A 25,786-nucleotide genomic window follows, 5' to 3' on the forward strand; every position below is an offset into this window, starting at 1 on the left:
TTCAGCATAAGGCCCACATTGATTTCTGCAGTTATTTAACTCTGGTATTGCTTTTCTGTTAGCACTGACAACTCTACGCAAATTCCACTGCTCCCAGTCATTAAGTGAATGCGATCAGCCATTACATTGTCTATGGTGAGAGGTGAAAATTGGTATTCTCAGCACATTCTTGACACTGTGGCTCTCAGAATATTTAATTCCCTAATGATTTCTGAAATGTAATGTCCCATGCACCTTTCTCCAACTACTAATCCACATTCGGAGTCTTGATTCCCGTCGTGCACCCATAATCACATTGGAAACCTTTTCACGTGAATCACCTGAGTACAAATGACAGCTCTGCCAATGCACTGTCCTTTTATACCTCATGTATGCGATTACTACTGCCATCCCTACATGTACAAATCACTATCCCACAACTTTTGTCACTTCAGTGTGTGCCTATTTGTATATACAAAAACAAGGCACTTCATATGCAAGCTGCCTCCCCTTTTCAAATTATATGTTTGTCAAGTGATAAGTATTCACAAATGTCATATGGAATTACACCATGGAACAACAGCTTTAGGAAAGCCCTCGTTACACAAATACGTAGCAAAAGAGCAAAACGTGGTACTCAATGATCGACTTTCAACTGTTTTAACTATGGCATCACAGTCCATATTTTCTCTCCTGAAATTCATTGTAAAGTATCATCAGAGATTAAAAAAAAATCATACTCTTCATTCAAACTAACCCAGGAAGGATAAGCAATGCTGTTGGCTAACTCTTTGAATTATGTAACTCTTTGAGCACTTACTCTATGACATTAAATGCTGGACGGAGAGCAAAGCTAAATCTGAAAGTAAGCTTTTGAAGTTCCTTCCAGGCACATCCTACTCCACATCATCATCATCACCATCACCATCACCATCACCACCACCACCACCACCACCACCACCACCACCACCACCACCACCACCATTTAAGACTGATTATGCCTTTCAGCATTCAGTCTGGAGCATAGTCCCCCTTATAAAATTCCTCCATGATCCCCTATTCAGTGCTAACATTGGTGCCTCTTCTGATGTTAAGCCTATTACTTCAAAATCATTCATAACTGAATCCAGGTACCTCCTCCTTAGTCTGCCCCGACTCCTCCTACCCTCTACTGCTGAACCCATGAGTCTCTTGGGGAACCTTGCTTCTCCCATGTGTGTAACATGACCTCACCATCTAAGCCTGTTCGCCCTGACTGCTACATCTATAGAGTTCATCCCCAGTTTTTCTTTGATTTCCTCATTATCGACACCTTCCTGCCATTGTTCCCATCTACTAGTACCTGCAATCATCTTAGCTACTTCCATATCCGTAACCTGAACCTTGTTGATGGGGTAACCTGAATCCACCCAGCTTTCGCTCCCATACAACAAAGTTGGTCGAAAGATTGAACGGTGCACAGATAACTTGATCTTGGTACTAACTTCCTTCTTGCAGAAAAGAGTAGATCGTAGCTGAGTGCTCACTGCATTAGCTTTGCTACATCTCGCTTCCAGTTCTTTCACTATGTTGCCATCCTGTGAGAATATGCATCCAAAGTACTTGAAACCGTCCACCTGTTCTAACTTTGTTCCGTCTATTTGGCACTCAATCCGTTTATATTTCTTTTCCACCGACATTACTTTCGTTTTGGAGATGCTAATCTTCATACCATAGTCCTTACATTTATGATCTAGCTCTAAAATATTACTTTGCAAACTTTCAATTGAATCTGCCATCACAACTAAGTCATCCGCATAATCAAGACTGCTTATTTTGTGTTCACATATCTTAATCTCACCCAGCCAGTCTATTGTTTTCAACATATGATCCATAAATAATATGAACAACAGTGGAGACAGGTTGCAGCCTTGTCTTACCCCTGAAACTACTCTGAACCATGAACTCAATTTACCGTCAACTCTAACTGCTGCCCGACTATCCATGTAAAGACCTTTAATTGCTTGCAAAAGTTTGCCTCCTATTCCATAATCTCGTAGAACAGACAATAACTTCCTCCTAGGAACCTGGTCATATGCCTTTTCTTGATCTATAAAGCATAGATACAACTCCCTGTTCCATTCATAACACTTCTCCATTATTTGCCGTAAGCTAAAGATCTGGTCCTGACAACATCTAAGAGGCCTAAACCCACACTGATTTTCATCCAATTGGTCCTCAACTAATACTCGCACTTTCCTTTCAACAATACCTGAGAAGATTTTACCCACAACCCTGATTAAAGAGATACCTCTGTAGTTGTTACAATCTTTTCTGTTTCCATGTTTAAAGATTGGTGTGTTTACTGCTTTTGTCCAGTCTGATGGAACCTGTCCCGACTCCCAGGCCATTTCAATTATCCTGTGTAGCCATTTGAGACCTGACAATCCACTGTATTTGATGCGTTCCGACTTAATTTCATCTACCCCAGCTGCTTTATTGCACTGCAATCTATTGACCATTTTCTCCACTTTCTCAAATGTGATCCTATTTCCATGATCATTCCTATCCGATTCTACCTCGAAATCTGAAACATTACTGATCGTATTGTCACCTACATTGAGCAATTCTTCAAAATATTCCCTCCATCTGCCCAAGGCATTCACAGGATTCACCAGCAGTTTTCCTGACCTGTCCAAAATACTTGTCATTTCCTTCTTACCTCCCTTTGAAAGACTGCTAATTACACTCCAGAATGGGTTTCCAGCAGATTGACCCATAGTCTCCAACCTGTTTCCAAAGTCTTCCCAAGATTTCTTCTTGGATGCTGCAATTGTCTGTTTGGCTTTGTTTCTTTCTTCAACATAACTTTCTCCGTCTACTTGAGTTCTAGTATGTAGCCATTTTTGATATGCCTTCTTTTTCCTTTTACAGGCTCCTTGATTGTGTCATTCCACCAAGATGTTTGCTTCATCCTACTTTTACACACTACTGTTCCAAGACATTCTTTAGCCACTTCTAGTACTGTGTCCCTGTACCTTGTCCATTCCTTTTCCAATGACTGTAATTGCCTACACTCAACTAACTGGTACCTTTCTGAGATCGCTGTTACGTACTTGTGCCTGATTTCCTTATCCTGAAGTTTCTCCACTCTTTTCCTCCTGCATTTGGATCTAACCTCCTGCACTTTCGGCCTCACAATACCAATTTCACTGCAGATTAAATAGTGATCAGTGTCATCAAAGAATCCCCTGAATACACGTGTGTCCCTCACAGCCTTCCTGAATTCCTGATCTGTTATTATATAGTCAATGACAGATCTGGTTCCCCTGCCTTCCCAAGTATACCGGTGAATGTTCTTGTGTTTAAAAAAGGAGTTTGTGATTACTAAGCCCATACTGGCACAGAAATCCAAGAGTTGTTTCCCCGTTCCTGTTGGCTTCCATATCCTCTCCAAATTTACCCATAACCTTTTCATACCCTTCTGTTCAATTTCCAACCCTGGCGTTAAAATCACCCAGGAGCAGAACACTGTCCTTGTCCTTTACTCTAACAATTACAACACTGAGTGCCTCATAAAAACTCTCCACCTTAACTTGGTCTGTCCCTTCACAATGCGAATATACTGACAATCCTAATTTTCTTGCTCGACACTGTCAAATCTATCCACATCATTCGTTCGTTTACATACCTTATTGCAACTATGCTGGGTTCCATTTCTTTCCTGATGTAAAGCCCTACACCCCATTGTGCTATTCCTGCTTTGACTCCTGACAGGTAGACCTTGTATTCTCCCACTTCCTCTTCTTTCTCACCCCTTACCCGAATGTCACTAACAGCTAAAACGTCCAGCCCCATCTTACTTACAGCCTCTGCCAGCTCTACCTTCTTCCCAGGGTAGCCCCCATTGATATTAATAGCTCCCCATTTCATTGCCATTTGTTTGCCAAGTCGTATCTTAGGAGTCCCTGGTTTGTCAGTTAGAGGTGGGACTCCGTCACCTCCAAAGGTCCGAGGCATTTTGCTCTGATTGTTGCCAGCACCATATTTAAAGTACCAGGGAAGCAGGTTGCTAGCCTTACTTGCTCCGAGTCCCATTGGGTTTTACCCCTAACGGCTGAGGGACTAACCAGTGGATTTGGTAGTCTTTGCCGTATGAGCACAAAGGTGACCACGACTCAGAATATGTCCGAGATGCCCAGCCTTATTTCAAAGTAAGGTACCCCGACTGTCGGGACCACTTGGCCACTCATACGTTGCCCGTGGTTCAAGAACTAGGACATGACTACAGGAACTCACACCATGAACCACCCCTACTCCACAGAAAATAAAAAATCCAAGAGGGACTGTAACGATATTATGAAAAGAATAATTGCTACTCACCATATAGCAGAGATACTGAGTTGCATATAGGCATAACAAAAAGAGAGTCCAAAAGTGAGCATTCAGCCAACAAGTCCTTTGTTGGAAAAGAAAAACACACACACACACACACACACACACACACACACACACACACACACCAGTTTCTGGCTGCTGAGGCCAGACTCTCTCTCTCTCTCTCTCTCTCTCTCTCTCTCTCTCTCTCTCTCTCTCTCTCTCTCTGTGTGTGTGTGTGTGTGTGTGTGTGTGTGTGTGTGTGTGTGTGTGTGTGTGTTTCAGCATTTTCAGCATTTCCGCTATGTCGTGTGTAGCAATTATCCTTTTCATAATATATATTTTCTTCTCTTCTTAAACTAGATAGTCTTTTCTGTGACCATCTGTTAAGTAGTCAGTGTGCAGCCATACTTAAATACAAAGTTTGTAACTTTCAAAGGACTAGATTTATGCTGTTATAGTATATCATTCAAGTGAACTATGGAACACAAAACTGAACAATCATCAAAGTAATTAACTAAGACCCAACAGCAGTCAGAAGCAATCAAATGATTTTCAGGAATTTGTTTTACATTAATGTATCATTTATATGGATTTGACCTGGAATTTATTTGTGTGAGCCTGTTCTTAAAAATGTTATAGTTTCTCCTGGTATAGGAATGCAACCATATGTCAATAATTAATTAACCCATAAATCCTAATTAAAAACAGAATCACCATCACTCTGTGGGAAAAAAATTTACTATATTAATTTACAGATTGTATAAAACATTACGCATATCCAGCATGGCAACATTTATTTCCTTCAAGTCCTTGTCATGTTTGCCTTAAAGTATCTTACTGCTACACACCATTATTCCATTTGATTTCTATGAAACATTGTACCTATGAAAATGTACCTTGTTTAAAATCATTCTCATTAACCCTTAATATACTAACACAGATAACTATAAGATGGGGAGTGAATTATTTAATGAAGGATTTAAGAAAAGAAGGTGAAATTAAGCACTTACCATTTCAGCACCAACTTACTTTAGAGTGATATATACATAATCAAGAGAGGTAGGTTAGCAATGAAACTCAACAAACCATTACGCAACAAGCAGAGGTACTTAGTAGGCATGCGTAGCAACAAAGTTGATCTTAGAAGAGGCCACTGTCTTGATGGAACCAGCAACATATTTTCCCTGGGTAGCTAGGCCGTTGGCCTGTGGAAGCAATAAAAATTCTAATATTCAACTTCTACAGGTTGATTCCAATGTACTGTTATTACAGCACTATTTACACTACACTACAGTGCATTACATTACACTAATCTACTGCAATAGAGAAAAGCAAAGTTGGAAAAACAACATTCTCACTTTCACAAGAATAGATCTTAAGTATTCAATTATCATCTCATGATAAGCCACATAATTTAGACATTGATGACACCATTATAAATGTTTTAAAAATCCGTAATACTGTGTACCAAAAGCTGGAACTTAATTTTTTGTGGAACAATCCTGCTTACCTTCTAAATAGTCTGTGCTCTTCAACTCAAGAGTGTTGGTACCTACACAATTTAACATCTCAGACATATAATGAAATGCTGAGATTATCCGTAACTTTTCGATATCTTCAATCACTTTTTGATTATTCTGATTCAATAACGCCAGATGAGCAAAGGATTGGCTGTCTCATCTTCCAGTAATTCTTTTAGTAGCAAAATACACAGGCCAAGTTCTTCCACAAGACGTATTCTCTGTTAAGGGTTTCAAATGCCAGTTTTATGTCGCACTAAGGTATTCCACTGATGTCCCTGAAATCATCTTATGTGATGTGCCACTCAATAACACACTTATTTTCTGTATGGTGGCCAGAACTCCACATTAATTTCCTTGGCAAAGTACATACTTATTAAAAGATATCAACCTTCTGACACCCACTGCTAGGTAAAGCCTTCCTCTAGAATTCTGCCTACATTATGGTCTTCTGCTAAGTGCTTTAAGGCTGCTCCTGCACATTTTCCATCATCTCGCCATCTTCATTAAATGATCATGTCTTTTTTCTCTTGGAATCCTCCCAAAAACCCTCTTGATCCACCTACTATCACTCTTCCTGGTGGCACTACCTAACCACATTCATTTACCTTTCATTATGATTAGGATTAGATTTCCCATTCCAGTCTGTTCCCTGATCCATTTGTTTATTTTCCTTTGTCTCCTAATAATTTCCACTGCTTACAGAGCAATCCTCAGATTTTGTGCAATTTTCCAACAAAAGGCCCACATATTTACTGCCACACAACGAAAACTTTGCAGAAACATCAGAAGCTTAGTTCAAAAATACTATTTAGATTCTTAAAAATACCAACCCATTTTTACTTCTAACCTGTCCATTTTTACTTCTAACCTATCATTGCCTAAATCTCCCTAAATATAAAAAGGCATCACCCAGTCCTTCATTGTTGATTCAAACAATTTCCTCTTCTCTTTGTCAATTATACGTTATTACACTTTTCACATAATTGTTTTTTATGTCTACTTTGAAACTTACTCCATGAAGTTCTACAAGTCAGTGTCAAGGTTAATCTGCTCTTAAAGCAAAGAGTGCAATGTTATCAGCAAAATAAAGGTGGTTCAAACACGTTACATAAACATGTACTTTTTCAACTTCCCAATTTAAGGTTCAGCAAAATTCCTGTAGAATTTCTGAGAATATTTCTTGTGATTAAGATTTTCCTTGTCTTACTATTTGGCCAGTATCATAAGGAAGCTGTAGCATTCGGGCACAAAGTTTTCAGCATTTTAACATAAGCTGTTTCTGAAAAGCTGTCAATACAGATTTCTGTGAAATCATTTCAAAAGCTTTCCCTAAATTTATAAAAAAACCAACCACATTGTACAATCATACTCATTACTCTTATGTAATTCCTTTTGTATCTTGCAAATGATTCATTATGCTATAGCCACTTTTAATGCTGGCTTGTTCTTTGATTAAAATCCAATGTTTTTCTTTGCAAGTTGTGAAAATTTTAGTGCTTATCTTGAGCAGTACACACAGGAGATCTTTTCTGTCCCCATCTATTATCAGAAATGTAACACGGTGAACCTACAAAAAAAAATGTACTACTACTGTCAACCAATTGTGTCCTTTCAATAAAACTACAAGAAATAAAACTACTCTCACAAAATAGGCAAATTACATGCACTTTTCAGAAAATAAACTACATGTTCAATACAGAGGAAAGAGAGAAGCACTAAAACATACAGCTAACAAAACATTCATACATTACTACAGTGCCATATAAATGCATATACTGAAGTATGAATGTGCAAAATAAAAACTGGTCACTGCTCACCTGATGAAAACCTACGAAATATTTTGAGCAGCAGGTGGTTTGCAATATGTTTACATCATTGGAGCCTTCTTCCACTTACCACTATGTCCGTGCCAAGAATCTCTCAATATGACCCAAGCAAATTATAAAACACTTTTAGTTGATCAGTTTAAAACAAATAATATAATTTTTCTACAGATTTCCAACTGCATCTGTACAACTTAATACTTTGTCATGGAAATAATATGCAGCAACACTACGACACAGCACTGGCACAAACATTTAATATGCTGTCTTTTAATTACAAACTATTAAACTGTTTCACAGTCCTTGTGAATAAGAGGTCAAATACACACACATTAAATTTACAACATAATGCTGAAGTATTTAAAAATCACTGCCCAACACTTATTCAATACTATTAACTGTTCTAACTAGTTCAAGTGTTTTCTCTAACAAAGCCTTCATTGATATATTAATTACTCAAGGCCCTGAAAATTATGTTGTTCACAGTTCACACTTTATACTACTTAAGACTGGTGAAGTAAAATGCACTCATAGGTTATCAGCACATAAAACAAGCAAGGAACTTTTCTTAGATGTCTGAAATTGAGATCTTCGAGTAGCTGCTATTTTTTTCATTATTAGCAACAAGCAAAAGGTGTAAAATGACATGCTGCAAGAAGTCTAGTAAATAATGCATTTATGTACAACACTAGGTTCAATCAAAAAGTCTGAATTATAGTCACCTTAGCTCTCTTCTTCAGTTCTTCCTGAGCAGCAGCAACATTTTCGGACTTCCCACTCCATGCACGCAGAACAGAAGCCTGTAACACGAGGTCCAGTATCATGCAAATTGAACAACGGTATGTCCAGGACAGAGTAACAACAATATGAAAAGGTCTGATTGGCACTCAACAAAGAGGAAGCATTGAGTGGCTGACAAAAATGACAACGCTGCTGAACTTCTAGCTTTCAGACAAAAAAGCACTTCAGAAGCAGAACACTACCATGCCCTGAGGGGCATCTTGTCCAAGCTCCTTTCCACCCCTCCCAAAGTGGTGTTCTGTCGCCCATCAAACATCCTACTCGATCCCTATGCCACTCCTAATCCCAACCCCTTGCCACAGGTATCCTACACCTGTGGATGACCCAATCCAATCCACCCACCCAGCACTTCCTACTCCAGTCCTGTCACAGGTTTATACTACATCATCAGAGGCTGGGCCACATGTGAAAGCAGCCAGCCATACATCCGCTCTGCAGGTATCATTGCACAGCTTTACTAACCCATCCACAAAAACTGACAACAGACAGAAAAGCAGTGTGCTGACCACATGCCCCTCCGGTATCCGCATCCAGTGACACCTAAAGACTGAGGATGACACGGTGGTCAGTCAGTACCAGTGGGACTCCGAGGCCTGTTTTTTCTTTTCTTTTTTTTATGACTACCAACCAGCTATCCACCAGGATGAACAATCACTGCCAAACTGTGGTCAACAGAAAAGTTGACCACCCTGTGCCACAACATACAGCTGAACATAACAAGCTTGATTTCAATGGCTGCTTCACTAACCGAGCTATCTGGATCCTCCCTGCTGCCACCAGCTTTTCTGAACTGCATTGATGGGAGTTATCCTTCCAACACATTCTCTCCCAAAATTATCCCAGCCTCAACTTATGGTAACAATGTCCCCACACCCTCCATCCAATAGTTTCATCTCCCTCTTATTCTCATCTCCCACACTTATGTGTCACCCTCTGGCAGTGCATCTGCTCATCTTTCCTCTTCCTCACTCCTCTCCTTTTTATCTGCCTGTCCCCCCTTCCCTCCCCATCTCCCTGCCTCACAGCCTCCAGATGCTGTGCCTGCTGCCAGTCTAGTCCCTGCAAACTCCATCAGACAGCACTCTTCTCTGCCTCCACCTGTACACTGCTATCCCTTCCCTTTCTGCACCCACTCCAAATTGCTACTTCCATTCCACGTGACAGCTGCATTCCAGTCCAAGCTGCCAAAGATGGCAGTCATGTCTGCAAGAGGTGTGATTGCTTGTGTCAATGAATGTGTGTGTGTGGTTCCTTTTCTGACAAAGGCATTGGCCAAGAGCTAATGTGTTCAGTATGTTTTTGTTGTGCCTGTCTGCAACTCAGTGTGTCATCTTTACAATAAGTACCAATCTATCCTTTACTTATGTAGTTGATATTCCATAGTTTGATTAAACATACATTATATCATTTGTAGATTTAGATACACATTTCAAAATGTTGACCAGAATACACTCTTTGAAATTCTGCAGGTACCAGGGATAAAATACAGAGAGCAAAAGGTTACCTACAGTTTCAAAAAAACCAGACTGCAGTCTTATCACTTTGATTGCTCAAGCATAACTTGTGTCACTGTGTTCAAAGTACTGCACCCGAGAATATCTCGGGCCACAATTTTATCGACACACGAACCACCTATCGCTCAAAAACTGGACTCATTTTTTATGAGAACAATGTAAGGACATCTCATTACCTGGCCTTTGACAGATGCTGCCTTCTATTGTCAATTTATAGAATTATTTTGAAAGAAACAGTAGCGAACATGTCTGCTGCCGCAACTGACAGATTCATTGTGTGCTCGCTTTATCACACATTTCTTGTGTGTACCTGTTAAATTTTGCTAATTTTGCTACAAATATGTCACTTCTGTTGAGTGAGCAAGAAATTATGGAAGCTCAAGAGGACTAACTCAATGAGTCTGGATTTTAAAGGGAAATATCTGAGTGGTACCAGTGTGAGAAAAATTCATATTCAGATAAACTCCAGTCTGATGCAGTTATTCATTGGTAATATTGCTGCTACAGATCCTGTTGCTGTTTGTCTTAAACTCATGATGGGATAGAATCCAACACTGTTTCCCAAGGTCTGTTTGGAGAGTACAAGACAATTCACTGGCAAAACAAGCAGGAAGTAAAGAAACCCAACTGGTATTGTTGGTATTGCCCTGACTGCAACATATCTTGCTGGATGCCAGAATACTTCAGACTCTGCCATAATTATATTTTCTGCTGTCATTGTAAAATATGTAATCTAAAGAACTCAAGTAAATATGAAATATAAACCTTGAAGCTAGGTCTTTTTTATTTTGTACAATCCTTTAGAATATATTAAAAAAGAAATGTGGTGAATAACACTAAGTAATGGCAAAAATGGCCAATTTTCTGGGCCCAAAAATTTTCTAAGGTTCTGGATCTCACAGGAAAAAAAGGCAGGGAATCAAGAGACATTTGTAGAATTCACACACTGAACCAGCATGAGAGAAAACAAGGAGACATTTGGAAAAGGAATTAAAATTCTGTGAGGAGAAATAGAAACATTACAATTTGTTGATGACAATGTAATTTTGCCAGAAATGGCAAATGTGTTGGAAGATCATCTCAACACAAATTTTCTAACTATAAATTCAAGTGCTAGGAAATTTTTCTGGAAGTATTTATTTGGTTTACGTGGAGTACATCCACATATGGAAATGAAAAGAGGATGATAAGCAGTACAAGCACGAGGAAAACAGGAGTTTTTGAATCTTTTTAACACTTGACGAGTATTCTGAGCAGCTATTGAAGAGGTACTAAATTGGAGAGAAAAGAGCTTTACAACACAGCCTGACTAAATACAACAGAGGTTCATGGTATACATTCTGTGGGTTAGAGTACCGATTAATTTAGAAATAACGTAAAACTGAAGTAGTTAAATATTAAGAAGGGAGACTACAGTTAGCCATTTCAAAGAGATTTAGGAGACAATGGTTGTGCAGAGATGAAAGATAAACTAGCGCAAGATAAACCAGAATGGAAAGTTGCATCCAAACATTATCCGGATTCAAGACCTCAACACAAAACATACGAAACACCTTGACATTATCTCAGCACCACTCATATCAACTAACACGGAATAAAGTATTCATTTGGAAAATTCCACATTGACTCCACAAGTATGTTATGTTTTCTTTTTTTTATGCACTGCTAAGTTCTGAACTTTTTCAATGTCTAGAAATTGAAGTGCCGTCACTGCATAAATCGAAATTTAAATGTCATTATCAAACAAACCACCTTTCCCCACCCGCTCATAACATGAGAGATCCAAACAAACAACTCCCACAGTTTTCACAGATCCTACTGCACAGAATTTTATTGAAAAACAATTTTTAAGTAGCCTTTTACCTGCAGGGCTCTGCCATAGCTGAAGGTCAGTGGCCAGGGTTTTTTGCCTGGGAATTTGTTGATGGCATCAAGGTTCACTGACGCCTCCTCCTCAGACTGTCCACCAGACAGAAACACGATGCCTGCAAAACAATTTAATCACTTTATTCTTGATGTTTACTTACTGATGTCTTACTATAATAAGGTAGGTAGTTCATCCATTCTTTTCAGTGGAACAGACATTGCATCCTCTATATTTAGTCTGTTTGAAGTCAGAGTAATAGCTGTTAGTCTGACACACAAAGAATGTGTCAGTTCACCAGATAAACTTGTGTGAAAACAAAATAGGCTACAGTGCCAGCCTGAAAACAAAAACTTTTAATCAGCTCAGATTACTACTAAGGCTATATGTAAAGCATAGCAGTGAAAGATAGACACTGAAGAAATGAACTGAAATTTGTGCCAGAGGACTTGAACCCTGGTCTCCTGCTTGCTAAAAAGATGTGCTAACGTTGCATCACATTAGCAGTATAGCTAACACAGCAACACGGACTATCCTAGTGCAATGCCTTCAATTCATGCCTTCAACAATGCCTTTGTGCTAGGAAGGACACTGGATTAGGGTCATCCATGCAGCTATGTTAGCTATACAACTACAGTAGTGTAATGTTTAGCCCATCTGTTTAGTAAGCAAGATATGGTTCAAGTCCCAGCTGTGGCACAAATTTTAATTCATTTCTTCAGCTTCATAATGAATTACATTTTCCTTAAGACTCAAGGAAAATGTAATTCCACCATGGAAGTAAAATTCATTCTATCCATTAATCTTTCCTTTCATCCTCCTCCTTTCAGTAGCAGCTTTCACATAGCTGGGAATTTAAAAAATTTAAATATGGTTGCACAACTCTGATAATCACAGTTATGAGCTTCAAGTTAATGAAGTTACATCTAAAGAGAGTTCATCAAAAAACTAACCTGCCACGGCGGCGGGCACGGTACGGTTCAGGGCGGTCACTGTTGCCTGCGCTATTTCCATTGGTGCAGCCTTCTTAGGGCATGACTGGCCAGGTGTCACCATGTTAGGTTTTAGCAAAGTACCTTCCAGGTACACATGATGGTCGTTAAGTGCCTTGTATACAGCAGCCAAGACTGTTTCAGTTACCTTCTGGGCTCGCTCCAGGTCATGTTCACCATCAGGCAACACCTGAAAAATAAAATTCACTTCAAAATGATCATTTTAGAAACCCCGAGAACTCCAATTTTTATGAAAACAGCACTGACCTATTTCCTTCACAGTTATACTGCATTTGACAATTAGTTAAAATAATAAACTGTGGAATCAAAGTAGTTACAGTAAAATAAGTTAAAATGCTTTATATACACCAAAGCACAGAACACGAGAGTATTGGCCAAGAAATTAAATTGTGAATTTCACGTACTGAAACTTTCCCAAGGTGCTCTAGGTTGCCACTTACAGGTAGGTGAGTGAGGCTGGGAGTGAGTGAGTGAGTGAGTGAGTGAGTGAGGCTGGGAGTGAGTGAGGAGTGAGTGAGTGAGTGAGGCTGGGAGTGAGTGAGGAGTGAGTGAGTGAGTGAGGCTGGGAGTGAGTGAGGAGTGAGTGAGTGAGGCTGGGAGTGAGTGAGGCTGGGAGTGAGTGAGGCTGGGAGTGAGTGAGGCTGGGAGTGAGTGAGGCTGGGAGTGAGTGAGGCTGGGAGTGAGTGAGGCTGGGAGTGAGTGAGGCTGGGAGTGAGTGAGGCTGGGAGTGAGTGAGGCTGGGAGTGAGTGAGGCTGGGAGTGAGTGAGGCTGGGAGTGAGTGAGGCTGGGAGTGAGTGAGGCTGGGAGTGAGTGAGGCTGGGAGTGAGTGAGGCTGGGAGTGAGTGAGGCTGGGAGTGAGTGAGGCTGGGAGTGAGTGAGGCTGGGAGTGAGTGAGGCTGGGAGTGAGTGAGGCTGGGAGTGAGTGAGTGAGTGAGTGAGGCTGGGAGTGAGTGAGGCTGGGAGTGAGTGAGTGAGGCTGGGAGTGAGTGAGTGAGTGAGTGAGTGAGGCTGGGAGTGAGTGAGTGAGTGAGTGAGTGAGTGAGGCTGGGAGTGAGTGAGTGAGTGAGTGAGTGAGTGAGTGAGGCTGGGAGTGAGTGAGTGAGTGAGTGAGTGAGTGAGTGAGGCTGGGAGTGAGTGAGTGAGTGAGTGAGTGAGTGAGGCTGGGAGTGAGTGAGTGAGTGAGTGAGTGAGTGAGGCTGGGAGTGAGTGAGGCTGGGAGTGAGTGAGTGAGTGAGGCTGGGAGTGAGTGAGTGAGTGAGGCTGGGAGTGAGTGAGTGAGTGAGTGAGGCTGGGAGTGAGTGAGTGAGTGAGGCTGGGAGTGAGTGAGTGAGTGAGGCTGGGAGTGAGTGAGTGAGTGAGGCTGGGAGTGAGTGAGTGAGTGAGTGAGGCTGGGAGTGAGTGAGTGAGTGAGTGAGGCTGGGAGTGAGTGAGTGAGTGAGTGAGGCTGGGAGTGAGTGAGTGAGTGAGTGAGGCTGGGAGTGAGTGAGTGAGTGAGGCTGGGAGTGAGTGAGTGAGTGAGGCTGGGAGTGAGTGAGTGAGTGAGGCTGGGAGTGAGTGAGTGAGTGAGGCTGGGAGTGAGTGAGTGAGTGAGTGAGTGAGGCTGGGAGTGAGTGAGTGAGTGAGTGAGGCTGGGAGTGAGTGAGTGAGTGAGTGAGTGAGTGAGTGAGGCTGGGAGTGAGTGAGTGAGTGAGTGAGTGAGTGAGGCTGGGAGTGAGTGAGTGAGTGAGTGAGTGAGTGAGGCTGGGAGTGAGTGAGTGAGTGAGTGAGTGAGTGAGTGAGTGAGTGAGTGAGTGAGTGAGTGAGTGAGTGAGTGAGTGAGTGAGTGAGTGAGTGAGTGAGTGAGTGAGTGAGTGAGTGAGTGAGTGAGTGAGTGAGTGAGTGAGTGAGTGAGTGAGTGAGTGAGTGAGTGAGTGAGTGAGTGAGTGAGTGAGTGAGTGAGTGAGTGAGTGAGTGAGTGAGTGAGTGAGTGAGTGAGTGAGTGAGTGAGGCTGGGAGTGAGTGAGTGAGTGAGTGAGGCTGGGAGTGAGTGAGTGAGTGAGTGAGTGAGGCTGGGAGTGAGTGAGTGAGTGAGTGAGTGAGGCTGGGAGTGAGTGAGTGAGTGAGTGAGTGAGGCTGGGAGTGAGTGAGTGAGTGAGTGAGTGAGTGAGGCTGGGAGTGAGTGAGTGAGTGAGTGAGTGAGTGAGTGAGTGAGTGAGTGAGTGAGTGAGTGAGGCTGGGAGTGAGTGAGTGAGTGAGTGAGTGAGTGAGGCTGGGAGTGAGTGAGTGAGTGAGTGAGGCTGGGAGTGAGTGAGTGAGTGAGTGAGGCTGGGAGTGAGTGAGTGAGTGAGTGAGGCTGGGAGTGAGTGAGTGAGTGAGTGAGGCTGGGAGTGAGTGAGTGAGTGAGGCTGGGAGTGAGTGAGTGAGTGAGGCTGGGAGTGAGTGAGTGAGTGAGGCTGGGAGTGAGTGAGTGAGTGAGGCTGGGAGTGAGTGAGTGAGTGAGGCTGGGAGTGAGTGAGTGAGTGAGGCTGGGAGTGAGTGAGTGAGTGAGGCTGGGAGTGAGTGAGTGAGTGAGGCTGGGAGTGAGTGAGTGAGGCTGGGAGTGAGTGAGTGAGGCTGGGAGTGAGTGAGTGAGGCTGGGAGTGAGTGAGTGAGGCTGGGAGTGAGTGAGTGAGGCTGGGAGTGAGTGAGTGAGGCTGGGAGTGAGTGAGTGAGGCTGGGAGTGAGTGAGTGAGTGAGTGAGTGAGTGAGTGAGGCTAGCTGCGAGTGAGTGAGTGAGTGAGTGAGTGAGTGAGGCTAGCTGCGAGTGAGTGAGTGAGTGAGTGAGTGAGTGAGGCTAGCTGCGAGTGAGTGAGTGAGTGAGTGAGTGAGTGAGGCTAGCTGCGAGTGAGTGAGTGAGTGAGTGAGTGAGTGAGGCTAGCTGCGAGTGAGTGAGTGAGTGAGTGAGTGAGTGAGGCTAGCTGCGAGTGAGTGAGTGAGTGAGTGAGTGAGTGAGGCTGGCTGCGTGTGAGTGAGTGAGTGAGTGAGTGAGTGAGTGAGGCTGGCTGCGAGTGAGTGAGTGAGTGAGTGAGTGAGTGAGTGAGGCTGGCTGCGAGTGAGTGAGTGAGTGAGTGAGTGAGTGAGTGAGGCTGGCTGCGAGTGAGTGAGTGAGTGAGTGAGTGAGTGAGTGAGGCTGGCTGCGAGTGAGTGAGTGAGTGAGTGAGTGAGTGAGTGAGTGAGTGAGGCTGGCTGCGAGTGAGTGAGTGAGTGAGTGAGTGAGTGAGTGAGTGAGTGAGGCTGGCTGCGAGTGAGTGAGTGAGTGAGTGAGTGAGTGAGTGAGTGAGTGAGGCTGGCTGCGAGTGAGTGAGTGAGTGAGTGAGTGAGGGAGGGAGGGAGGCTGGCTGCGAGTGAGTGAGTGAGTGAGTGAGTGAGTGAGTGAGTGAGGGAGGCTGGCTGCGAGTGAGTGAGTGAGTGAGTGAGTGAGGGAGGGAGGCTGGCTGCGAGTGAGTGAGTGAGTGAGTGAGGGAGGGAGGGAGGCTGGCTGCGAGTGAGTGAGTGAGTGAGTGAGGGAGGGAGGGAGGCTGGCTGCGAGTGAGTGAGTGAGTGAGTGAGTGAGGGAGGGAGGCTGGCTGCGAGTGAGTGAGTGAGTGAGTGAGGGAGGGAGGGAGGCTGGCTGCGAGTGAGTGAGTGAGTGAGTGAGGGAGGGAGGGAGGCTGGCTGCGAGTGAGGGAGGGAGGGAGGCTGGCTGCGAGGGAGCGAGGGAGTGAGGGAGGCTGGCTGCGAGGGAGTGAGGGAGGGAGGCTGGCTGCGAGGGAGTGAGGGAGGGAGGCTGGCTGCGAGGGAGTGAGGGAGGGAGGCTGGCTGCGAGGGAGTGAGGGAGGGAGGCTGGCTGCGAGGGAGTGAGGGAGGCTGGCTGCGAGGGAGTGAGGGAGGCTGGCTGCGAGGGAGCGAGGGAGTGAGGGAGGCTGGCTGCGAGCGAGGGAGTGAGGGAGGCTGGCTGCGAGCGAGGGAGTGAGGGAGGCTGGCTGCGAGTGAGGGAGGGAGGGAGGCTGGCTGCGAGGGAGGGAGGCTGGGAGGGAGGGAGGGAGGGAGGCTGGGAGGGAGGGAGGGAGGGAGGCTGGGAGGGAGGGAGGGAGGGAGGCTGGGAGGGAGGGAGGCTGGGAGGGAGGGAGGGAGGCTGGGAGGGAGGGAGGGAGGGAGGCTGGGAGGGAGGGAGGGAGGGAGGCTGGGAGGGAGGGAGGGAGGGAGGCTGGGAGGGAGGGAGGGAGGGAGGCTGGGAGGGAGGGAGGGAGGCTGGGAGGGAGGGAGGGAGGGAGGGAGGGAGGCTGGGAGGGAGGGAGGGAGGGAGGCTGGGAGGGAGGGAGGGAGGGAGGCTGGGAGGGAGGCTGGGAGGGAGGCTGGGAGGGAGGCTGGGAGGGAGGCTGGGAGGGAGGCTGGGAGGGAGGCTGGGAGGGAGGGAGGGAGGCTGGGAGGGAGGGAGGGAGGCTGGGAGGGAGGGAGGGAGGCTGGGAGGGAGGCTGGGAGGGAGGCTGGGAGGGAGGCTGGGAGGGAGGCTGGGAGGGAGGCTGGGAGGGAGGCTGGGAGGGAGGGAGGGAGGCTGGGAGGGAGGGAGGGAGGCTGGGAGGGAGGGAGGGAGGCTGGGAGGGAGGGAGGGAGGGAGGCTGGGAGGGAGGGAGGGAGGCTGGGAGGGAGGGAGGCTGGGAGGGAGGGAGGCTGGGAGGGAGGGCGCAAGCTGCTGCATGTGTTTGCAGTGAAGAATATCACATTGCCACATACTTCCTCTACAAAATTCTTTGGTTTGTACTTTTGGTAACATTACTTAAATTGCATTCAATATCACAATTCCCACAGAGTTCTCCTTATTAAAAAGTTTTGCAGTGTGTATGTGTGACATACAAGTGCTGGATTAATGTCTGAAGAACAATAGACAGCAACACCAGAGTTTTAGCCATGGACAGAGCACCAGTTTTTGTATTATATGATGTCACTGTGAAAGACCAGTCATTATACAAAACTTAATACAACTTTTTCTTACCTAAAAACGAATTAAACATGTAACTTATTTAACAGATCATGGCTCAATGCACTTTAAACGTTAGCAGTGAAAGACAGGTATACAACAGTGGCAACAATTAACTGACTACATTGCATTTAGTATTAAATTGCAAGAACATTCATGTTAGAAGATAAACAGCCAGATCGCATGGGCCTGGAAGAGCAATTAACATTGGTGTTTTAGATCATAAGTGGCTACTAAAATTCTAAATTTTGAACAGAGCAAGGCATGATAGTGTGTTTCTACAATCCAAAATTTGAATCTTATTTGAACTCAAACTTTTAAACTGTCACTGGAGAAAACTCTAGAGAGAGATGCATAAAAGGAAACCAGAACAAGCATACTCATTAAAAAACACATTTTGTGTTGAATCTCTCAACATTCGAATAGAAAAACATTTATGGTGAAAACTGACATGGGCAGAGAAGTGTGTGACTTTAGCTTCAGGTAATGTAGTTGGTAAAAAAGAAAAGAAATGAAAAATAGAAAAGTGTAACAGAATGACACTAGGAAGCAAAGCCTTCAATTATTCTGTAGTACAAACAGCTAACATGGAAGGAGTAGAAGTCGCCATCCCGATTACCAAGAAGTAGTTTTCAGTAGTTACATTTACTGATGAAATATTCAAGGCATATTAGTTTCAGAATTTCACAACTGCTATTTGGATGTTGGTATGACGACAACTAAACTGGCTGAGCGCATGAACGGACACAGACGAACTGTCCGCCTAGGAGATGTCCAATACCCAGTAGCGGAGCATGCCCTCCAGCATAATTCTCGGGACCTAGGAACCTGCTACACCGTATGTGCCATTTGGCTTTTCCCACCCAACACCAGTCCCTCTGAACTGCGGAGATGGGAACTTGCACTCCAACACATCCTTTCATCCCGCCATCCCCCTGGACTGAACTTATGTTAAACAACCTCACTCCCATTTACTCTTCAGTCTTCTCCTCTTTCCCTTTCCTCTTTAGCTATTCACGCATCTTTTCATCCTACATAGTTGTGTTTATCTTTATACTGTATACCTCTTTACTTCTGTATGCATCCTCTTTGGTTTGAAGCTGGCATGGTACTTACAGTAGAATACCTTTGGCTTCCCTCTGACAACCATGCCTCCATCCTTGCTACCCTCCCTGTTTTCCTTTTCTTGTTGCTTCATAACCTGGGTTGTGAGTAACTGAATCCACTTTCCCTTCTTCCCTTTTTTTCCCCTCTCTCCTCCCTGATGAAGGAACATTTGTTCCGAAAGCTAGGAATGTAAATTTTCGGTTCTGTTTTTTTGTGTATGTATCGGCTGTACTGAGTTGAGGTAAGTACTGGCCAGCCCCTCTCTCTCTTTGCTAGTATTTGTAGAACAGGTTGTTCTAGGTCACGTGTCCACACACAGGCAAACAGGTGCCTGGGGAGAGCTGGGGGGGCAAACAACACACACTACATGTAATGCCCACTGGTGAAGGTACTTTGAGCAAGCAAATGTGACTAACAAAATGTGTTTAATAGAAAAATTCAGTCTAACTAAAAAATATTCAAATTTCATTACTCTGTAGTATGTGATATTTCTTTCAACTTGATTCTTAAAATGCCTTCAGATGTAGAACACTCTTCAGTGTTGTATTGTGAAGGTGAGACCTTTCTGCACTTTTTATCTTTTTCATGACAAAGAAACATTGTTCACAACAAAATGTTGACTCAAACATGAGACATGACATTACTTGCACCTCTTTATTGATCAAGTCACTCACATATGTGTGTATCGTGCTATTACCTTAACAAGTTCATGCTGCTCTAATACCCATCCCTCATCAGAATACAATTTTGGAACTCAATGAATTATAATTATTTCCAACCAAAGGTACAGTATCTGTTGTCACTTCACAAAGTTTTGTTGGTAAACTATGGAACTTGTGTATGTAGGTAATTTTATTTACGAAATACATTCAGGAAAAAAAGGGTAGTCTCCTGCAATTAACTAAGTCTGAGGCTAAATCATTATTACTTCCAATTTATCATATAAACTTTTCTGCAGTTCCGTAAAAGATGGAAAGTTTACATAACATGCAGAGAACTTTGCTTCTATCTAACCACCAAACTGAGCAATGGTTAGGTTTGCCACAAACATGCTTATCACACGCCTTGCAAAAGGTCTCTGAACTGGTGATGACTGATACCACGATGCCTTGCAACATTCATACAGCTAATCGTACTGAGACATGTAAATGGACCTGTTTTGACTGCATATTATAAGAGGCATTCAAATGAAACCCAGTCACCAGTATAAAGTAATGGTAATGGTAATGGTAATGATTTTATAAACTCGAAAATGTAGTTATACATGGTAGACATACTCAAAAATAGTTGCCAGAACTGTTGGCACATTTATCCCATTGAGACATTAGTCAGTCAATTCCATCCTTGAAGAAGCTAGTAGGCTGCAGTCAGATACACGCCTGGACCCAGTCACACATTTTATCGTCCATTGCGAATTGATGTCTGCAAATAGCTTGTCTTAGCGAAAGCAAGCTTTAGCTTTAGCAAGAGTAAAGCATTCACTTCTGCAACCATTTTCGGTGTGATGACATGATGATCCTGTCCAGGACGAGTATCGCCTTCCAGTGACCCTCAAGGAATCCTTGGAGCCATTCCACAACACTTGAACACTTGATCGGTAGCAGATGATAACTTGTGTGACCATCTTCCCTTTGGAGTGAAACCACACTGGCACTATGCAACACCAAACGGTCCGCACGCTTCAGTCTCTCTACCAACAGATGGTGCCACCATACCTGCAGTTATGTGGTGCCACCTCACATGTAAGGCAAAGGTAGACGCACTGACCTGGTTTCATTTGAATGAACCTTATTATTATTATTATTATTATTATTATTATTATTATTATTATTATTACACCTCCTGGCAAGTGCAACACAGGCCTTAACTCTTCTCAATAAATAAGAACTGTGCTTCCTAACAAAGTTAGAGTGGCAACAGGTTTCTTCTGGAAGTTGTCATTACTGTTAGCTCTGCTACAAAGAGTGTCTGTGATGACAGTAGAATGTTTCAAGATCAAGTGTTGAAATGTATTAGGTGTCATGAAAGTTAAAATTGTGTGCTTGCAACAGAATGAGGTGTGAATGTTGTGAAATAGGGCCACCTTTCAGGCAGCCTACAATCTTCACTTGTCCAATGGGCAAGCTGCAGTGTCCATGTCCCATGGGGCAGAGTTAGAAAAGCCTGAACTAGAGAAACTTTTGACAATATGGTGATCAAGTGCCAAAATCTCAAGTTTTTTTTCTTTTTTTTTTCTTCTTCAACGTGACTTTTGTAACAAAAGGTCAGAATTTGTTTAAACTGATCCACAAACTTAGTCAAACATAGTTAACATACCTCTGGCTCCACAATTGGCACAATGCGGTTGCACTGGCATATGGAGGCATAGCGAGCCAGTACATTAGCATTTTCCAGAATAGCCTGGTACGAAGGTGTGTTGCGCTTGATCTTCAGCACACAGCGCCATTTGGCAAAATGGCAACCATCCTTCTTGTACTGTGCACATCGCTGTGCCAAGTCGTCGAGTCCTGAACAATACACATTTAGTCTCATTTATTTCATTCTTCACAATTAAATATCACATACAAATACTGAAAGAGACAGAAATTTAGATTTCTAAGTGTTCTGTGGCTTTCATACTTTCATGTGGAGAAATAAAATATGGATATAAATACATTATTTCATACATCCAGTACTCAACTATTTTAAAATACTAAACAGACAGTGGTTAAACAGCTGATTAAAGAAATGTGTGTTAGTTCAACTAAGACAACATTCCCTTTAATGTTTACATGGCAATATTGTCAACATAACGACTAATGGAATGAAACCAACAACTCAATATACACTAGGCGCAACGGTCAACTTCTTGTTATATGCCTACTTCATTAACACCATCTGCATACAGCAAATTGCTTGAATTTTACTCAGGATTTTGCAGTATAACATAAACTGACTAAAGTTGAACATCTCCCAAGGAAGCATTTGATTACACAGAGTTGTAAGTGTAAAGTGTGGTGGGTAGGAATTACTAACTCACATCTGTGTGTGTGTGTGTGTGTGTGTGTGTGTGTGTGTGTGTGGGAGGGTGGGGGTGGTCATAATATTTACAAATTAATTTGCAGTGAGAACATAAAAATGTAAAACCACTTGTTTCACATCAACAATGTAGGAAAAGATGATTTCTACTTCCTATAAAGAGGACACATTAGATTGCAGACAGGCTCAATTAAAAGACACAAAGCACAAACCTTTCAGCCACAGTCTTCATCAGCATAAGAGAAACAGAGAAACACACACCATTAACATAAACAAGCACACCTCACTCGCACATGACCACCAACTCCAGCAGCTCAGGCCAGAATGCAACTATCACTAGGGATGGCAGGAATAATTTCAAGGGGGTGGGGAAGGGGAAAGTATTACGGTGTATGGGTGGGGGGACAGAAGAACGCTGTCGGGTGGAGTGTGTAGGGACTAGAATGGGCAGCATCAGAAGGTTGCAGATCAGGACAGTGGGGAAAAAAGGAGAAGAGCATAGAAAGATGGGTTGGTGCATTGGCAGAGTGCAGTAAACAAAGAGGCTACATAAAAAGCTACGCACTGGCTTCAGCAGAGCTAGTAAATGACATGGCTGCTTTCTTTTCTCTTATCCGGCTCCTCTCAACCATCAACACCTGTTTTGCCCATTTCAGTGTCGTTTCCATTTCCTTTACACCTTTCCTGCCACAATGGACCCCTCTCCATCTCTCTGTACCAGTTCAGGAAAGTATCCCTTTCCCTGGCTAAAACCCAGTTCCACATTCTATTTCTCAAATTCTGCCTAAATCATAAAAAATTTCTTTCTGTGGATCCCACCCCTCCTTTCACAATGTCCCTCACCATTTCAGGTTCCGCCAGGTACTGCAGAAACACATCTCCATGGCAAAGACACCCCAGAACACCCCCCCCCCCCCTCCAAAAGATACAATCACTGTGCAATCCACACTCCGCACATCACATCTCTGAAATTGAGTCCCTTGCCCTCCAGCACCTAGGAGTATTTGTTCCTCCTTGCAGATCCCTCATAGCACCTAAACTTTGCCTAGCTGACCTTTTCAACTTGCCACATCTGCCAAAACTCTCTACCAACACTCCACCAAATCCAGAGGCAAAACATTCCCGAGAGACTGTTGTTAACCTTTCCACAAAATCCCTGAGCTCCACGGTACTTTCAGTCCTATCCAAAAATCTCATTTAGCCTACACCCAACTTTAACCATGGTGGATTTGTCAAAGACCTAATCTATTCTCCTCCTCTCAATCCCTGCAATGGAAGCAATTCTTTGCATCCATCTAACCAAAACAAACCTAATTTCGACACTGAACCTGGCTTCTCCCAGTTCATACCACCATCCGACCATGAACCTTCCCATCTCTCCCCCCTCCTCCAACGTCTCGTTAGTCACCTTCCAGGAATTCCTTAAGTCCCAATTTAGCCACACCATCCTTCCCCAGGTCCCTTCCTCAGAATACCAAACTTTCAGCAAAAGAAAGAACAGCCATACACAATCTCTAAGCAAATCCAGACCTAATCATTCTACCTACAGACAAAGGTTCTACCAATGTTGCTACGAATCACAGTGACTACCTGGCAGAAGGCCTTTACCATTTATCCAATTCCCCCACCTACAAACACTGTCATAATGATCCCATCCCAGAAGTTCGGAACACAAACTCTAATGCCCACTTAAAGCCATAGGCCCTCCCAGAACCTCTCCCCTGCATCCATTTCCCTGCTCACACACCCCACACACATACATCTTCTATATCCCCCCCCCCCAAACAAATAATAATAATAATAATAATAATAATAATAATAATAATAATAATAATCTAGAAAGCCAACGATCTTGGACATGCCACTGTGGGTGATTATTGTGCTCCTACTGAAAGAGTTTCGGCCCTCACTGACCAACACCTCCAACCAGTTGCCCATAATCTACCCTCCAACATCAAATATACCAATCACTTCCTTCAATGACTCTCCACCACCCCCACCCCTTAATGTCTGGATTCCTACTCATCACTGCTGATGCCACCTCCATATATACCAACATCCCTCATTGCCCGTGGTCTTACAACTACAGAACATCAACTTTCCAAATGTCCTTCAGATTTCAAACCCACTACCTCATTCCTTATATATCTTACTAACTTTATCCTAACCTGCAACTACTACTCCCTTAGAAGGGAAGATATACAAACAAGTCCATGGCACAGCCATGGACACATGCATGGCACCCTCTAATGGCAACCTGTTTATGGGCCATCTAGAAGAGACCTTCCCAGCCTTCCAAAATGCCAAACCCTTAGTCTGGTCCAGGTTCACTGATGACACCTTCAAGATTTGAATTCAGGGCCATGACACCTTGTCTTCATTCCTTAACAACCTCGGCACCACCTCTCCCAGCCACTTCACGTGATCCTCCTCAACCCAGCGTGCTACCTTCCTAGAAGTTGACCAACTACTCTCTGATGGCTCCATCTGCACCTCTGTCCACATTAAACCCACCAACAACAAACAGTACCTGTGTTTCAACATCTGTCATACATTTCACATTAAAAAGTCAGCCTGGTCACCCAGAGATGGTGTATCTGCTGTGACAATAACTGCCTTGCTGAGTATGCTGAGAGTCTCACCATGGCCATCAAAGACAGGCACCATCACCCAGACCTAATCCGCGAACAGAATTCCCATGCCATTTCTCCTCGTACCGCAATCCCCCGACCAACCCCAAGAACCTACCACAAAGGAGTGCCCCCTTTGTCACCAAGTACTACCCTGGACTGGAACAACTGCACCACATCCTTCGCCAGGGCTTTGATTATCTATCATCACGCCCTGCAATAAGGGAAATCCTATACGAGATCCTTCCCAGCCCTCCTCAAGTGGCATTCTGTCACCCACACAACCTCCATAACATCCTAGTCCATCCCTATGCCACTCCCAATTCCAACCCCTTGCCACATAGATCATATCCTTGTGAAAGACCTAGGTGCAAGACATTCCCAATCCACATACCCAGGATTTCCTATTCCACCCTGCCACAGGTATATCCCACCCTATCAGAGGCTGGACCACCTGCAAAAGCAGCCAGTGAACAGCTTTTTATATTGCTACAACAATCAACCAGCTGTCCACCAGGATGAATGGCGATCATTAAACTGTGGCCAACAGCAATGTGGACCACCCTGTTGTACAACATACTTGATTTCAATGGCTGCTTCACTATCCGAGTCATCTGGATCCTCCCCACCATCACCGGCTTTTCTGAGCTGCGCATATGGGAGTTATCCTTACAACACCTCTGTTTGCTGCCCTCTGCCAATGCAACCACCCATCTTTCCCCATTCCTCTCCTTTTCACTACATTTTTCCTCTGCCTTTCTGCCCCACTCTTACACTACTACACTTTCTCCTTCCCTATCCCCTCCAGATTGCTGCTGCCATCCCATGGGATAGTTGCATTCTGGCCTGAGCTGTCAGAATTGGTGGTCATGTGTGCATGAGGTGTGCTTGTTTGTATGTATGTATGTATGTATGTATGTACGTATGTATATATGGTAACTGTTTCCCTCTCTCTCTTTTGGCGATGAAGGATGTGGCCGAATGCTTTGTGTAAGTGTCTTAATTGTGCCTGTCTGCAACTTAATGTGTCTTGCTTATGGTAAGCAGAAATCTATCTTTTTCTAGAAGGTGTACAACTTTGCTTTCACCCTTTTTTCCCCGACATTTGAGCCTTTAATGAAACAAATTGGTTACACATTTATCATTCAAAGTACTTTCCATCACTAGCCACTACTTTCT

General features: G+C 43.7%; 1 protein-coding gene across 16 annotated transcripts in view; it reads right to left on the reverse strand.

Moving 5' to 3' along the window:
* LOC126285003 (fructose-bisphosphate aldolase-like) overlaps window positions 1-25,786 on the reverse strand; it is a 152,118-nt gene that overhangs the window by 3,345 nt on the left and 122,987 nt on the right. For 9 of the 16 annotated variants that reach the window (XM_049984314.1, XM_049984309.1, XM_049984313.1 and 6 more), the window contains 4 exons: window positions 21,276-21,466; window positions 12,817-13,045; window positions 11,863-11,984; window positions 8,407-8,484 (listed from right to left, as the gene is read on the reverse strand). In XM_049984314.1, coding sequence (XP_049840271.1) covers window positions 8,407-8,484; window positions 11,863-11,984; window positions 12,817-13,045; window positions 21,276-21,466 — 620 coding nt within the window. Of the gene's footprint in view, window positions 1-5,425; window positions 5,544-8,406; window positions 8,485-11,862; window positions 11,985-12,816; window positions 13,046-21,275; window positions 21,467-25,786 lie in introns of those variants that run through there. The other 7 variants (XM_049984301.1, XM_049984307.1, XM_049984302.1 and 4 more) reach the window with 1 other exon arrangement.

The sequence above is a fragment of the Schistocerca gregaria genome, chromosome 8, assembly GCF_023897955.1.
Source record: "Schistocerca gregaria isolate iqSchGreg1 chromosome 8, iqSchGreg1.2, whole genome shotgun sequence".
Taxonomy (NCBI): Eukaryota; Metazoa; Arthropoda; class Insecta; order Orthoptera; family Acrididae; genus Schistocerca; species Schistocerca gregaria.